This window comes from Orbicella franksi, chromosome 3 (assembly GCF_964199315.1).
Source record: "Orbicella franksi chromosome 3, jaOrbFran1.1, whole genome shotgun sequence".
NCBI lineage: Eukaryota > Metazoa > Cnidaria > Anthozoa > Scleractinia > Merulinidae > Orbicella > Orbicella franksi.
Window position 1 is genome coordinate 9,774,018 of NC_138147.1, and position 16,251 is coordinate 9,790,268.

Sequence of the window (16,251 nt, forward strand, 5' to 3'; positions counted from 1 at the left end):
ATCCCGGGCAGATACTGACGTCACATTTTCCCGGTATTCCATGGGGTCTTTCCAATATGGCGGGAGATACAACTCGATAGATGACACGATTCGATTTATTTTCCTGAGACATATTTTTCAGTTGTTTTCGCATGCTTTGAGGTGAGATTTCATGTTTTGAAAGCAACAAATATGAGTGTTTTTTTTTTCTTTTTAAATCAATGGCTCCCACACAACTTTTGGCAGCTTTGGATTGACATGAAATGAACCACGTGAGAAGCTTCAGTTTTTAAAAGCTTAATTAAGTTTAATAAGTTCTTATGTAGCTTACAAAGTGCTTTTATTTCCCCCTACTTCGATCCTCTCCTCATGAATTCATTAACAGAAATGCTGTTTCGCCCCCGTTTCAAACTAAATGCTACTTAAATGAAGAGACTGTTAGTTAGTATTCAAATTCCAAACGAGACTGGATTCGAATCCGAATCTCGAGCGCGCATTTTTAATATTGAGTCGTATATAAGTGGGTATCAGCAGGTGGTACGTGTAAAACTTCTTCTACTTTTCCAGGACGGTAAAATTTCATAGCACAGGAGCTGTTCTACAAAAAGGTAATATGGTGGACTGTTTAGGAGAAGCCAAGACCAGCTATCGTTATGCTGCTCCAGGTCAGTTTTCTTTAATAATTAATGCATTGTGTTCATGCTGAAAGGAGGTCCTTAATTACGTGTATTTGTGTATTTAAATTATGATTATATCATTTTATAGGGCGGTACACTGGACAGCCTTCACTTATTAGTCAACCTCAACTGTGTGAAGAGTGTAACAAAAATCAAGCTACAAAGATCCAAGAATTACATTCCTTTGAACCAACAAAAGAGGTTACCTGTCCTCATATACAATAATTTACATACTTTCAGCATATCTTATCAAGATTATATACACAATACAGCTTAATGAAACATAGCAAGATTACAGGTTGACTACTACTTGGAAAAAGAGTTTACCAATTATTAGAATGCTACTTGAGAACAAAGGATTACAATCTTTCTTTGCAAATAAACCAATGACAATTAAAGGACACAAAAAATAATTCTTAACAAAATTGAAAACCCAACAAAGTGCTAAGTGTTGCACATCTCCCAGAAATCTTTGCCATTTGTTGATTGGTTAGTTCCGATCATTATAAATTAAGTTTGCTTTTCAACGGTTTCAGCTGAGATGTGACAAAATGAGTTTTCAAGCTAAATTGTTTGAGTGAGATTTGTAATCCTTATAATTTGCCAAAAGAACCGAATCTCTAAGAGTGTATTTTATGCAGAGCAGTGAATAGTACTTGGTATTCTGTCAAACAGGCCCTTATTACATTTGTACATGTCGACACAAGAAAGCTGCCAGTCCATTGTTCTTAGTTGATGTTTTAATTGCTTAGTTTTCTTCTAGGTGGCCTGGTTTTAGTAGTCACAACATAACTAAGTGGATAAAGAAAATGCTAAATGACAATGTATATTGTTGTTAATTATTCATTACATGAACATTCATTTGCAGTCTGATTTTCATTCTGAACTTGAAGCCCTTAAACAGCAACTTGATGAAAGATATAGGCTGTGCCGCTCATGTCACAAAATTGTTAAGCATCACTTAAATGTACAAGCAATGGATCTAAAAACATTCCTACTGGGTAGTCATCTTCAGCAATCAAAATCAACACCAACAAAGGTAATGTACTGATCTTTTTATTGTTTAACAATAATTTCGCTTATCATTACATGACTTGTAGGTAATGTGAAATTGTTGTTCTTCACTTGTTATTTTGTCTGTCTCTTGATATATTATTATAATAGGATAAATGTAGATGACAATTTATTTCCCGGTAAGCTTACATCTTCAACAGCATGTACAGTGTACATAGAGTTTTGATTAAAATGCAGGGTTGTTACAACTAGCCAGTTGCTGGTGAAAAATCACTATCTACTTCATGATCTTGGCTAGCTACTCTGCTGAGCTGTTCATATGATTCTTTAGAAAAAGATTGTAAAATAAGCCACTCACTCCAACTGAGAAACTGTCTACAATTTAAAAACTGTTGTGACAACCCTAAAAATATCCAGTCTTTTCTGGGCTTAATATATTGTTTTCACCTAAATGCCGGATTGATAGTCAAGTGATCACTAATAAAAGCTTCAGAGTTTATTTAGTATAAATGTGAAAGCCAGTAGGATTTCTCTTTGGGCTAATAGTGATTTGTATTTTAATTCAATTTGTGTAAAATACAATTCCAAAGTTAAGTAATAAGTTGAGTGCACAGGTCACAAAAATAAAGAGTCAACAATTATTGCCTGTACTAGTTAGCTTGAGTATAAAATTATGCTCAAAATCTCCCAATTTCAACCACAGGAGATGACTAGAAACCTACATTGAGATTTTCATTATTAATCAGCTGGTGTGAAATTTGTTGAGGCTTAAAGTCATTGACTCATTGATTCTGTTTGTGAACTGATTTTGATGTTGTTTTTTTATAGCTCCTTAAAAGGTCATCATCAGCAGAGTCCATTTTTCTTGTGTTGGTTCGGCTTACTTGTGTGTTGCTTACCTCCTTGCTGCTTTGTTCTGATTCACTCTCCAATGACCAGAATTCCTGCGGTAAGCCTCACATAGTCTCACATCATCTTGTTATTTAGTAAAGGAGCAAAAATTATGACAGCAACCTTCCTGTAGGAAAATTGAATTGATTCTGTAGTGTTTGTTTGATATAAGTTTTTATTCCATGTTCACTGTAATTTATGTTGATATACATGTAGCTATTTTGGAATGCTACTTTGTACTTGCTAATGAAACATAATTTGTGTTATTGTTATGATTGCACAATATAAATCACCAGAATCTACAAGGAGTAAGAAGACTTCTGATTAAAATCTTTAAAATCCTGGCATGTAAAGGAGATTCATCAAACACCCCTATAGGCCTGGGATTGGAATTCTAGAGGAGCAGGAATAGGATTGGATTGGCATTCTAGGGGGGAGGAACCTGTGGGGGCAACTCAACAAAGTTTTATAATGGGGAGGCGTCACTCCAAAGTCCAAACCCTTACTTGTTTGAATAGAGACATTACAGTGCCTTTCCATATATTTGGAGTGAACGTAATGTAAAGCTCAGACGGTTTTCCCTATGCTTTTCTATAATTGAAGTGGTGAAATCTCTACCCTTTTATGTACATTTGGCTCATAAAAGGTACTTCTTTTGGGTGGAGCCTCCTTTCATAGTTGACTAGGAAGGGTATCCCTTCCCTAGGGTTTGGTGGGTGGTTGAGGAGTTGGGGGGGTGGGGGGGGGGGGGGACTCAGGAGTTCTGCATATATGTGGAAGGAGGCTTTGAATGAGTTTTGGAACGAGATATGGAACCACATATGGAATATTTTTAATAAGCATAACTTACAGTAATTGCTACAAATGTAGTAATCTGCAGTGAATCATCATTTACTTCTCCAGATAAAGCTCTTAATTTGTGGAACCTGTCTCACGTGATTAGTCACATGTATTGGTCCAATATTACCACCTGGGCAGATTTTACCAGTGCAGTGAAACATTTGGTGCTCCACGTTACCCACTCATTTAGAATTACAATGAGTTTGTCTTGGCAGAGAGGCTTGGATTTTATTGGTTGTTTATGCTGTAAGTGATGTTTTGATAACTAAGTCTATATAATACAACTACATGTACATAGTATTACATAAGATAATATACACACCGAGACTGACTGTTCCATTTCAACTTACAGAAGTTATCATATCGTATGTTACCTTGTAATGTATTGAAAAAGCTATGTCTGCCAGCATATGACTATTTTAGGTAACAGATCAAGCAAGGAAAGTTTTGTAACTTTCTTGTTTCAACTAAGCTCACATCAGTAAAGGTTACTGTCATTTACAGTACCGATCAGAAGAAACCTAACAGGGAATGTTTGACAGAACGTGTTCTGTATCCATTCTGTTCGTGTTCACAAACGTATTATTTGTTAGGTTTCCTCTGATCGGTACTGTATTCAGAAAAATGTGGAATTGTCTAGTGACCAAAGATGGAGGTTTCAAATGTTAAATTTCTTTAAGCCATAATAATGAGTATTTAGCATAATTATTTCATGATGAAGTGTTTACTAGACTTTAATTAGTTTTGCATTTATTAAACGTTTTTAAGTTTAGTGTTACCAGCAAAAAGTTCAATTTGGTGAATTACCTGTGTATCACATAACAATGTACAGTGTGTATTAGTTGACTCTGTTTTTTATTGTATTATTTAAAGGTTTAGCAAAGAGACATTACCTAGGCCTGTCTTTGGTCTGCTTGCTGATAAATATCCTGATATTTTTAAAAAGGAAAAACAGGTACATTGCCAATAATATTAAAAAACAAACAAACTGCTCTAGTCTTGAATGCTAATATAAATACTATTCACGTTATAGGCTTTAAAAGTTATTATAATTAAAATATTGTTTTTATGTTGGTGTCTGTGGTACTTTTTTTAAACATAATTTGATCCTTATTCTTTTTTATGTTGAGGTGAGATATCTTCTTATGTTTTCAGATTTGGTATTTTGATTTTGTTCTCTTGGACCTTGCTTTCTTCTTTGAGATGCTGGTGCGTTACTGCTAACCTTTGTTTCATTTCATTACTTAATCCTTTCAGTTCTTAAGCTTAAAATTTGTTATCTCTTGGTTCTGAGAATTTTGTCTCTGAGCAGCCAACATTGTAAAATCTATGACATAAAAGTTACTGTTAATGTTACTGTTACTGTCACCGTCACCGTTACCGTTACCATTACTGTTACAAATACCTGTTACTGAAAGACCGCACACTAAAAGTAGCAAGATGAGATGGTCAAGAGAAAATTGGAATGTCACGAACAGGGTTTTGAAGTGCTAATTAGTTTTAAAGTTACTTATCTCCCTTCCCTCTTTGTACTTTCAATGTCTTGTAGTGATGGGCATCACAAAAAATTCGGGCATCACCCTTTGCAAGACTCCCCCCGCTCCCCCCCCCCCCCCCCCACCCAATGTAGATGTAGATGTATTCATAGATTACATATTGTAACCACCATATAACAGAGTTTTGGTCTTGACCTTTCAGGGAAATATTTTGGTTGAAGGCAGATTGTGGATGGCGCGTTACAGGAGCTGTATTTTGTTGGCTTTTAAGCACATGCTACTTCCTGTTCTCTCTTCTCTTGTACTCAAGAGTGCTGGGTGCGAAAAAGAAGAAAAGGTGACCGGGAAATACACTAAGGCCCCATCCACAGTACGCCAGAGAAATTTGAAAACGCAACTTTATTTCTACAGTTTGGCCTACCGTCCACACTAATCCGTCACGAAAACGGAGATTTTCAGAAAACGCTCTTCAAACTGGAGGAATTTGAAAACGCCTGCTTTGCGTTTTAGTGTGGATGAAAAACATTTGGAAAACGCAAACAATGACATCGCGATAATCATGAGATTTCCCTGATCGAGTTTTCATCAAACACAAATCTAAAATGACCGGTGATTGTTGCATTTTCAAATTTCTCCGCCGCAGTGTGGACGACCCTTAGTCATGCATAATGTTATGCATAATTTATTCTGATTATCAATCTTGAAGTGAAAGTTCTAGAAATTTGTAACAGGAAGTGATTAACACAAGTGAATATTTCAAAGATCATATCTTTGAACAGTGAAGAAAGATGTTAAGGCATGAAAGATCATCTCATTAATATACACAAGTTCGTAAAAATAAGGCCTGAATATTTTTCACGCTTTCTAGTCACAGCTGTTTATTAGTTGTGTACATTTCATGTTTCAAAACTAAAAAATAAAAATAAAAAAACAGTAACAGTGGTACCCATAGGCGTAAGTCTACCCTTGGTACAAGAGGAAAGTGTCCTTATGGGAGGTTAGCCTGCGAGTAGGCTCACAGTGGAGCACAAGCGCGCGCGGCGTAGCGAGCGGCGAAGCCTCTTCACCAGACTCCTTTCTGCCGGATCGCTTTGCTCTCTGATCGCGCGCTTGACTCAAAGGTGAACCTGCTCGCAGGCTAATGGGAGGTTTCAGATGTAGTCGTGTTAGTTTGAATCATCAGCCAGGGGAAAAGTACACGTTTACAGTTGCTTAAGGGCAACTATCAAGTTAAGAAATAATACATGTGCTGCTCTATCAAAACTTCATTTTTGTCAACAGTCACAGATCGCAGTTATCACCACGTCAGCCATCCACTACTAAAAAACGCGACGCCAGTGATTCAGAAATATTGGACACTACTAATGAGGTGAGATATCTCTCTATACCATCCCCAAATTCGCAGTAAGCCAATCAGAAGCCGTGTCTACCGTCCTATGTCCTGCAGTATCAAATCACTGACTTGATATGGCCGCATTTGGGTACGATAGGTAACTTTTTAGTAAGCTTCGGCGGCATATCGGGCCCGTTTGTTCTCGTTCAGTTCTTATCCTTTGTTATTTTTTTTTTTGTAGAACGAGCCTTCACGTGATAATACAGCGGCAGAATTAGACCATAACTTAAATGGCCTCACCCTAGGTTTGCCAATAGGAAGGCGGAGAAATAGCTGCAATACTCATTTATCACCAAGCAACTCTGGCACAACAGGTAAACACAAGATCTAACGGTCTTTTACTCAAACAATTTTCCTTGTAATTTGTCTCCCAATTCTGTTGTGCCACTATTACTTGTTGCGTCTTGAAGCTGGTCTGGTAGTAAATTGCCACGCAAGTTAGAGGGGACGTTGTCTAGTGTAACAACGCCTTAAATATTATTACTATTGACTTTCGTTAGATGTCCCCAATTAGCTAATCTATTTGACAATAAGACCCGTAGCCCGCAAGGGCTACGGGTCAATAGCCCATGAGGCGAAGCCGAATGGGCTATTGACCTGTGGCCCTTAAGGGCGAAGGGTCTAATTGTTTTAGTATCACCCAACTAGTCGGACAAAAAAGGCAATAATAAAGTTTTTTTGTCATAAAAACCTTCTTTTTCTTTTTTTTTTTCAATACAAAACTTACAGTTCTTACTTACAATGTGCGATACTTAAGCTATTAACAATACTATACTCTACTTACAAAACAGTGCTTACTTACAATGTGAGATACGCTACTAACAATGCTATACTACTCTACTTACAATACAACACTTACGGTACTTACAATGTGAGATACTTACGCTACTAACAATGCTATACTCTAGGATTTACTTATATATAAAAAAAAAACATACAGCTAATTGCGTTGGCGATAATAAAGTTAGCAAATGCAAGTTGAAGAAATATTTATTTGGGAATAAAACGAAAGAAAGTGTCACGCTCGATTGCGCCAATTTCGCTACTCGAGGACTATTAAATAAATAAAATAAAATATTACTAATTACTAATTAAAACTAATAGTCCTCTAGTAGCGTAGCCAATTAAAATACAAAAACCTTGTACCAGAATAATTTTTATTAAGCATATTTTATTTTGTATAAATAGTTGCCTAAAATAACGCTTAAAACAATTCCCCACGGGAACTCGAGAAAATGAATTTCAAAATTCAGAGAAATTGTACAAACGCAGGTGAAATGTCATCCTCAGGTTCATTTCACCAGTAGTTTCAAGTGTTTCATATGAACTTCAAAATTTGTTTACGGCATTTGGTGTTGTTAGAAATGATTTCTTTTGAGAAGATATTTAAAACTGTGGCACAAAAGTTTGCAATGCAATGTAAATAACCTAGGTACAAAGTTTTTGCTCACTTTTCACTCGAACTTGTGGTGGGTTCCTTCTTTAGCTAATCCCACTTCCTCATGCGGTTCATATTTTTTAATCACTAAGAACAACTTTTATAGTACCCCTCTAGAGGGAAGAAATAGTTGACTATGGCCATGCGAAGTTTCTTCGAACAACACGATAAAAATGCTCGTTGAATGGTCTGTAATAGTCACGCAACAATGTCACGACATCTTCATTCACGGCGGGGTGGGGTCGTCCTTTGGTGTCGGACAAGCATCCAGACACAGCGTTTTGCCCGTTCTTTTTAGAGGCGGGAGCCAAACACGGGAAGCCCTTAGTTTTGTTAAAGTAGAATAATTTCTCGTCGATAAACGGCTTCAAGGCTAAGAAGTTCTCTACTTCTTTGATTTCTTGGACGGGATCTCTGAAGAGTAGTTCTCCACTGACGAAGTGAAATTGTTCAAGAGGGAAATATTTCATCCAGTTGTTCAGATGACTGGTGTAGACACCAGTATTCACTATTTCACTATACGTCTTAACAACGTTGTGTTTCGAATCCGCGGTAACATATTCTTCAAAAGGTTTCATCTCACCGTGATATTTGTCAAACAGCTCGGCATAATCTGAAATCGCTCGTACCGTTGGATCCCGCACTACTACCAGCAGTTTAACCGACGGGGACATTTTATAAATTAGTCGAGGAGCGTCATCCGAGATGAAATAGGCTGGAGCCCTCTCAATTACAATGTCAGCCTCCAAAGATAACGGCATTTGACTGCTGTACCAGTCAAGTCCCAGTTTATGATTCTCCTGACGGTCAAAGAAGTGTACCTCTCTGGCGCAAGCCTTCACGCTGGGGTGGCGGGCTAAGATATCAAGGAGCACCCTTGTTCCTCCTTTCCTTACTCCGATGATGAGAGCCTTAGGGAGTCGGAACTGCCACCTCGCTTCGCCTTCGTCGATGCAGAGTATGCCCTCTGTTGCTGTGAGATTCTCTTCCTGCCGAAATGATGGAAAGGTGGCGAACGGCTGTACGTCTGGCTCAGGGGAGTTGGATGGCTCAGAAACATCGTCCTCTACGTTATGTGCACTAGCCGTTCCGGGTGTTTCATACAGTTGGCGGTTATAAAACAAGTAGCATAAAACAGCGGCACAAGAGAGACTTGCGACACAAGAATATCTCTGTCTGAAAGTTCGCATATGCATTGTCATTCGTAGGATGCTTCGTTAACAAGTGACCACCTAAAATCACTTTTTGTAACCGTCCCTCGGTTTTGCCTTCGACGTTGTAGTCACCCTGTGAAGAAACGCAAAGAAAAACCGATAAATCATTGCGGAAAGGCTCTCTGATAACCTCCGATACTATTATACTGCATTTCAGTTTTTCTGTTCGCCAACGCGTTATTCACAAATAGCCGCTGTTGTGTTTTAACAATTCAGAGATTATTTCTGGAAGGAAAATTAATCTCTTACTTTTAACGTAAATGTGTGCAGTTTCAAGTTAAAAGTTTCTTTTAGGGTAGGGAGTCGCATCTGTTCACATTGAATTCTTTAAATTTGAAAGGGCCATTTCTTTGCAGTCGTTGAGCAAAAAATGCTTAAACTCACAATATATATTATGATAACTTGTTAATGTGTTGTTATTAAATTTCTTTAAAGTGATTTTGAATTGAGTGTCTTAATTCCAAAACCAAAGTGATCGATGTGGCCAATCACAAAGGACACAGACAATCCAATGAACCAATCAAAACTCGCAGCAAATACATGAAGCTGACGTAAAGCGCGGGAAAACGTGATCGAGCGAATCACGATTGGTTTTGGTTTTACTTCTGATTGGTTAAGAATAAAAGTGGCGCGATTTTTTTTTACGCCAATCGCGTAGCGTGGCAATGCAAAACCAAAGCGTACTTTTGTATGGTTGGTCGTTTGTTTTCCTTTGACCAGCAGATAGATTCTGGTTTTTAAAGAAGCTGTTGAAGTAGATAAAGATATTGAAGCCGGTTTCGTTGTTCGATCCTTTAAGTTTCTAAATTTTGTTGTCATACCACAGTTGTTTCTCTAATGCGAGTGTCAAGGCCTTATGCTGTTAAATGGTAATTTATGTGGTTCGTTTCCCCTTCAAATTGCCGTCGACTTTCCTCGTAGTAATTATATGAAAACAAGTGTAAAATTACGATTTTAATTTCCAATGTTTAGCCATGTGCGTGAAATAACACGTTGGTTTTTTTTGACAATTGATATTTGTATTCAACTCTGAAATCATCACAGCATTTTCACATGGCTTTACCTCGGCCGTATTGACGAGTTCCAGCAATGAACTTTGTCTCCTTTGTAAAGTGAGTTCGTTTTTATGATCCAAACATCTCGTTTTGTCTGGCAACACAAAATGGCTGGTCAAACAGTGACAACACTCTATAATCATCACTAGCAGATTGTATTCCAAACCAGTTTTAACCAGTTTAAACAGTTTGTTCGTGTAGATGACACCAAAAGTCTCGTCATGTTTCTGAATTTCATATGTTGTGCAGTGTTTTATTGTTTTATTGTGAAGATTTTCCCAGTTGTATAGAGAATTTTTAAAAAAGGCTGTAAGGACAAAAGCTGTCTTCTCTTTCGTGGAGTCATTTCTTAAATTTATCATTCATCACCCATCTTCGTTGACATTATTTAATTTATGTTCAACGTCATCCTTATGTAAAGAATGTCCTCGAAGCCAACTGCATGGTTAAGACTGCGCAGTATTCGTTGAATATACTGACAGGTTTAGTCAATATCTAGTTCCACAAGGTTCGTCTTTGTAATGTGACGGTAGGTTTGATATATGGGCAAACTTTCACTAAATTGTGGCATCGAAAGCCGGTGTAAGAGCTATTGTTGAAATGTTCGCGAACCGGAAACTAAGTTAGAACTTTATAGTTAAGCTTCTTTCAACCAGCTGCAGTTGTATTATTCACCTGGTTTCCTTACACTTTTCAAGTGAGTTGTAACATGAAACCAAGCCATTAACAATTTGTTTTCGTCGTATTTTAAGATATACTCGTATGTTATTCACAACACTTAAGCTACATAGATGGAAGTTGCCGGTTACCAGCGCCACAAACAAGGTCCTTTTTAGTCCAATATTTTCTTCAGAATTAGCATAAGACGGCACTGTTTAAACCTGTCTCTGGTAACAGAATCTCACATTCAACATAGAATGTCAAGGAACTAGGAACAGCGATATGTATTCAGACCAGATTAACCAAATGCAAGGTATTCATAAATTCTATGTTTGTCTCGAAAATGAAAGGCAAACATTTTGTCAAATAAATCGCTTCTGTTGCTAATGTGTTGTATGTCATATTATTTATAAGCCGTCTTTTTCCTGCCCTATCTCTTAAATAAACGTTTGTAACAGCCTGATTCTAAACTCGTGCACGGAAATAAAATATAAAGCTATAAACGTCTATATAGACAACAAATTTAAATTAAAACTATCTAATACGAATTAGATTAAATTGCATTCAGCGCAGTATTAAAGTTAGGTCTCACCGTTAAAGTTCTGTGGCGTGCATCCGTTTCGTCGTGTCGTAAAAAGCTCAACCTTTAAGAAACTAGTTAACTGTCGTTCCTTGCTTGAATTTCAATAGTCTTTGTTTTCAAAGAGATATTCTTTGGACTGAAACAAAAGTGTTACCTCTCATAAAATAAGAATTCTAAACTCCATGGTTTTTTCATCGAATTTCAAAGTACTGAGTAATATTCATGTTCCAACGTGAGAAATCTTTTGGTAATTTTTTGAAGCACACTCTTTCCTGGTTATACTGAAGTGTAAACTGATATCAAACACGCATCAAGTTATTAAATTGAAATGCAGACTATTTGCTTGAAAGTTGACACGCTACATTAACTTGAAAAATACGAAAACGCTTATTTGACAATCTCGTTGCCAAGCAATGCATCACAACTTGGAGAGCAGTGACGAAGGCCTTGCCTGTCCCCGCACTCTATTGGCCGTTTGACATCTTTTTGTTGGCCTCGCATCGCTTGTCCAATCGACCACCATCAGAGTTCTATACATAGGAATATTGCAATGTGAACAAAAGGCAGCTTTTCATGGTTGAGAAGTCCGGAAAACCGACAAAAAAATGTCAGCATATGACACTGTGCGGGGTTTTGATCTTTCACTGGCTCAAACATTTGGAAAACCAATAGAAAAATGTAGCAAAGTTTTCAAAAATAATACTGGGTTATGGTTCGGCGTGAAAACTCATAAACTTTCCATGATTTTGTGTTCAAGTTGGTAGGTGTTCTTGTTAACTCATTAAACGCATCGCTTCAATGAAGCGTAGAATTACTATAGAAATGAAACTACTTGTGGGTCGATGCGTTAGAAATGCAATTATATCATCATTTGAAAGAGTTGGGGGAAGCTCGTAGAAAATTTAAATAAGACTTCGAAACAAGACCAATCTGCCTGAAGCTTTATTTGACTACTAAGAGATGCTGCTCTACAAACGTTTTTCATACATGTAACAACACGTCCTTTTTATCGATATAGTCTCTATGAACTGTTCGTTTTTGCGCAGTATAGCAGTTTGTACGCGAAACTTACTGAATTCTATGCTGTGCTGTATTCTAAAACAGCAATCTTTGATAATGGAGCTTTTTGAAAACGATGGCGTTGTGATAATCATTTAATTTCCCTGACTGAGTTTTCCTTAAATAAAAAATGACTGTAGATTGTTGCGTTTTTAAAGTCTTCCGGCGTAGTGTGGACGGAAAACATTTGATGCGTTTTCAGAGTGAAACCTTCGGGCCTGATGCAGTGGAATCCCAGCTTTTGAATACCCGATCATTCAAAACTCGCGATTCCTCCGTACCCTCCTCTCAGTCAAACACTTTAAAGTTTTCCCTCGATTTCTCGAACCACTCGACTTTTCAAACAGATTCTTGTTTCCCTTGGAGGTTCGAAAAATCCAGAGTCCACTGTAGTTAGCTAGAACATATTCAACGAAAAGCAAAACGCTGTTCTAACAGTGTATTCGTCTAGGGATAGATGCATTATTCCCGAAAAATGGTCTAAAATGCTTTCCAGTTTCCCTAAAAAAGCTATAAAATTCTTTTAAAAAATTCTATCATCCTCGAAAATTATCTTTTGTTTCTGATTGCTTGTTTGTAGATGGCTCACTCACCTCACTGAAATCAGCCATGCTTGCTTCCAACATGGTTGGCTTAATTTGAGTGGAAAACCGCTGATTACACTGAAGACACCACTGTGAGGTTGAGCCCTCAAGTTGGTTCGTGGTGACCAAAAATGAACACTTTCGCAACGTTTTTGCCAGTAGTGAGTAAAACTGTGACAATTGTCCTAGTGGGCTTCCAATTAGCTTTCAAGTATAACCTGGAAGCTAATACTGCTCTCAAATTCTACCAAATTTTACACGTCTAAATTCTCGAGATTCTCTAAAATTCTGTTCAGTGTCTAAAATTCTCCTAAAATTCCGGAATAATGTATTTAGCCTTATATTGTTCAACTTGTCATTATTCACTATACATTTTTTCCACAGGTTCCTTCTGGAATCAAAGTGTGGAAAGTAATTCCAAGGAGACGCCTTTAGTCTCCATGAGACAAAGACCTCTTATTGTACCCGCCACGCTTCATTTCTCTGGCCTACAACATGGACGATTTCACGCGAGTCATACGCGAGAAGCGACAAATGGTAAATGCGTAACAAAAATGTTGACTCTCGAATGGATGTTTCTGGTTCTATCATCTAAGACTGTCCATGAAACAACGTGGCTATTCAAATGAAAGTCATATGAGCAATAGCCTCCATTTGGCGCTAAAATATGCTCGGACATTTGTCCGCGGACATTATCTGTTCCGAGAAGCGAACAGTTTTCCGAGAGCGAACCTCGAAGTAAACTGTGAGCTTCGACGAACATAAAATGTCCAAGGATAAATAGGCGAGCATATTTTTAACGTTAAATGGAGGCTATTGTGTTTATTATCCATCAAATGTTTTTCGCATCACGAGAATTGGGGGATTATCACCCGGATATTCCCCGGTTTTAGATGAAGCATATTCAGTCACATGACGCGTTTAGACTAATCACGTGCGAGCGAAAATACTTGATGGATTACAATAAGTGATACTCTCATTTTATAATGCCTGTAATTCGGCATGGGAATGTTTGTCAATTCTGAAGGTGAACAATACGATCTGGAGAGTGAAAGGATGAGAACTTCTGGTACAACAGGGAACCAAATGGAACGGATCAAAACCTTTCCTTTCGTTATACAGTTGAGTGTAAAACCTGTTTCGCCGTCGACTGAGTAACCATAAACCTTTTTCTTCGCGAGCGTAATTTTCCAGGAAGGCTAGAAGTTAAGACGATGGCTTTTGCACTCCTCGCTTGTTTCATTAATAGTTAATCGAGCTTCTTGTATTTATTTCAGTCAGTCGTGGTCCTTCAAGTAACTCTTATGGAATCTCGGATGACGACGCTTCATCGTCAGACGCTATTGACGAGGAGAACTCGATGCAGGTGAGAAGATGTCATATAGTAAAGTAAGTCAATATTACGCTGGACAGTCTCCCAGGCAAGGAAAACCGTCTCCACCACACCGGGTTTAAGCCCTGGCCGGGGTCTTAATGAAGCTCACTCACGATATTTTGAGTTATTTTAGCCACGCCTAAAAGTACCTTTAAACTGAAGGAAACCTGAAAATAATACAGTCGAACCTCTATTAAGCGGCCTCCTATTAAGCAGCTAACCTATATTTGGCGGCCAGCGGCCAAAGTCCCGGACAAAAAGGCAACGGCCACCCAGCGGGCAGCTTCTTGCCGTCCCAAGGGTGATTTTTTTTGTTTTATACCTCTGTTAAACGGCCAGGAAGATTTGAAGTTGGTTGTTTTTAGCCAGATGAAGGTGAAAGAATAACAATATGGAATACTGTAAAAACACATTTTCAGCAGTGTTTAATTAAAACAATCACAAAACAAAGTCTCGAAGCGTTTTTGTTTGTTTGTACAGCACACGAGCCAGTGTTGGGTTGACAGACACGTCGCGTCTGTACACGTAATTGTTTCTTTGGTTTTTGTTAACGTCATGCACCGTATTATAACCATCATTGTTCTATTTTTTCCCGCTTGCATTTGCTTGTACTTATATTTGATATACTGAAAGCTGAACCACGCCCAACGTTGTTTTCGGGTGAACCTCTATTAAACGGCCACCTCTAGCAGCCAGTTGTCTCGCCCCAAGACTGGCTGCTAAATAGAGGTTCGACTGTAGTTTACTAAGATAATAAAACACCAAAGAGATAATAATAAACCATAACTAAGTGGACAAGGATGATTAAGGATAGAGAAGATTAACACGGATTACAAACAACGGACTTTTAAAATTTAGGCTTAACTATCCAGGACGCGTGACGTGACGTAGCTCCTCAAATGTCCTGTGTTGCAGGCGTAAATGGGGAAGGGGTAGGAAAGGCGAAAAATGAGATGAAAAATAGAAAGGGACCTCTCTCCCGGTGTCCCCTCCTTTTGTCGGCGCTTTCCCTCTCCTGGGAAACCGGGGGCCTTAGACTGGACTTTGTACTCCCACACTGCCCTTCTCCACTCAGGAATACAGATGGTACTGACAAAAATGACAGGATGTAAGCTGTGCTAGATGACTGTCCTATCCAAGTGGACTGAAAATTCTTGTAGCTGCCTATTGCTGCAGAAACTGGAGATAAGCGCCGTACCTACAGCAACTTGGCTCAGACAGACCTTTTCTTGCAATTGTTTAGAGTTTGATCAAAGTTTTTCTACTCTATCCTTGACCGTTATATTTGGTAGTTACTCTGGTTTTGTTTTTAATTGGGTATTTTCGCTTGTATTTTTTTTTTTTCAGAAATCACCCATACGCAACGATAAAGGAACAAAACCAAGAAAGGCGAAGCGGCGTATCCCGGCTCAGTCCAGTAAAACAGGATTAACAGGAATTCTCAGCGTCAAAACTTTCTTGCTTTTTGCAAGCGTACTTTTAAATGTGTATTTTATAGTTTTGTTCACCGAGTGGCCTGTCCGAATTTTACACTCACTGTGGAAAAGTTTTCAGAGATAAGTAACATTTTTCAACAGAAATAATATGTATCTGTCAAAACACAACGAAATTTAAATTATCTTTTGTATGGTTACTAGTTACGTGAGGATTTTGCAAATAAAAGAAACTTAGTGTATCTGAGGGCAACCATGACTGACCATTGCCCTTATCTCACTCTGCAGAGAGCAAGAGGACAAAAAACTAGGGCAATCTGAAAAATAAGTCATGCTAATCAGTTTTTTTTTTTTTTTTTTCAATTCTCGTTATTAAAATTGGATAGGAAGATCATCTGTCACTGCCTTGGGAAAAAACACATCTTGAAATTCAGGCCCTGTCCACGCTACGTCGGAGAAATTTGAAAACGCAACAATCACCGGTCATTTTGGATTTGTGTTTGAGGAAAACTTAGACATGGAAATCTCATGATTATCGTGACATCAACATTTTCGAAAAA

The 16,251-nt window shown here is 38.0% G+C and overlaps 2 protein-coding genes across 2 annotated transcripts; one reads left to right on the plus strand and one right to left on the minus strand.

Annotated features, from left to right (window-relative positions):
* The first annotated feature begins 40 nt into the window (after positions 1 to 40).
* LOC145481166 (uncharacterized) lies at positions 41 to 15,933 on the plus strand. Its single transcript, XM_081459589.1, has 14 exons — positions 41 to 141; positions 547 to 644; positions 745 to 857; positions 1,525 to 1,695; positions 2,499 to 2,619; positions 3,465 to 3,647; positions 4,275 to 4,356; positions 4,557 to 4,610; positions 5,100 to 5,234; positions 6,179 to 6,266; positions 6,472 to 6,604; positions 13,268 to 13,420; positions 14,161 to 14,249; positions 15,606 to 15,933. Exons 1-14 carry the CDS (start codon positions 41 to 43, stop codon positions 15,816 to 15,818), a joined length of 1,734 nt encoding a protein of 577 aa, XP_081315715.1. The 3' UTR covers positions 15,819 to 15,933.
* Positions 7,416 to 13,248, minus strand: LOC145481179 (heparan sulfate glucosamine 3-O-sulfotransferase 1-like). Its single transcript, XM_081459604.1, has 2 exons — positions 11,250 to 13,248; positions 7,416 to 9,015 (listed from the first exon to the last, which is right to left on the minus strand). Exon 2 carries the CDS (start codon positions 8,928 to 8,930, stop codon positions 7,863 to 7,865), a length of 1,068 nt encoding a protein of 355 aa, XP_081315730.1. The 5' UTR covers positions 8,931 to 9,015; positions 11,250 to 13,248; the 3' UTR covers positions 7,416 to 7,862.
* Positions 15,934 to 16,251: the final 318 nt, after the last annotated feature.

Excerpts from the sequence above, each read along its gene's own strand:
- LOC145481179 (XM_081459604.1), bottom strand. The coding sequence starts at position 8,930 with ATGACAATGCATATGCGAACTTTCAGACAGAGATATTCTTGTGTCGCA.
- LOC145481166 (XM_081459589.1), top strand. The coding sequence starts at position 41 with ATGGGGTCTTTCCAATATGGCGGGAGATACAACTCGATAGATGACACG. Across the intron at positions 142-546 it reads TTGTTTTCGCATGCTTTGAG|GACGGTAAAATTTCATAGCA; the intron begins GTGAGATTTCAT and ends CTACTTTTCCAG. Across the intron at positions 14,250-15,605 it reads ACGAGGAGAACTCGATGCAG|AAATCACCCATACGCAACGA; the intron begins GTGAGAAGATGT and ends TTTTTTTTTCAG.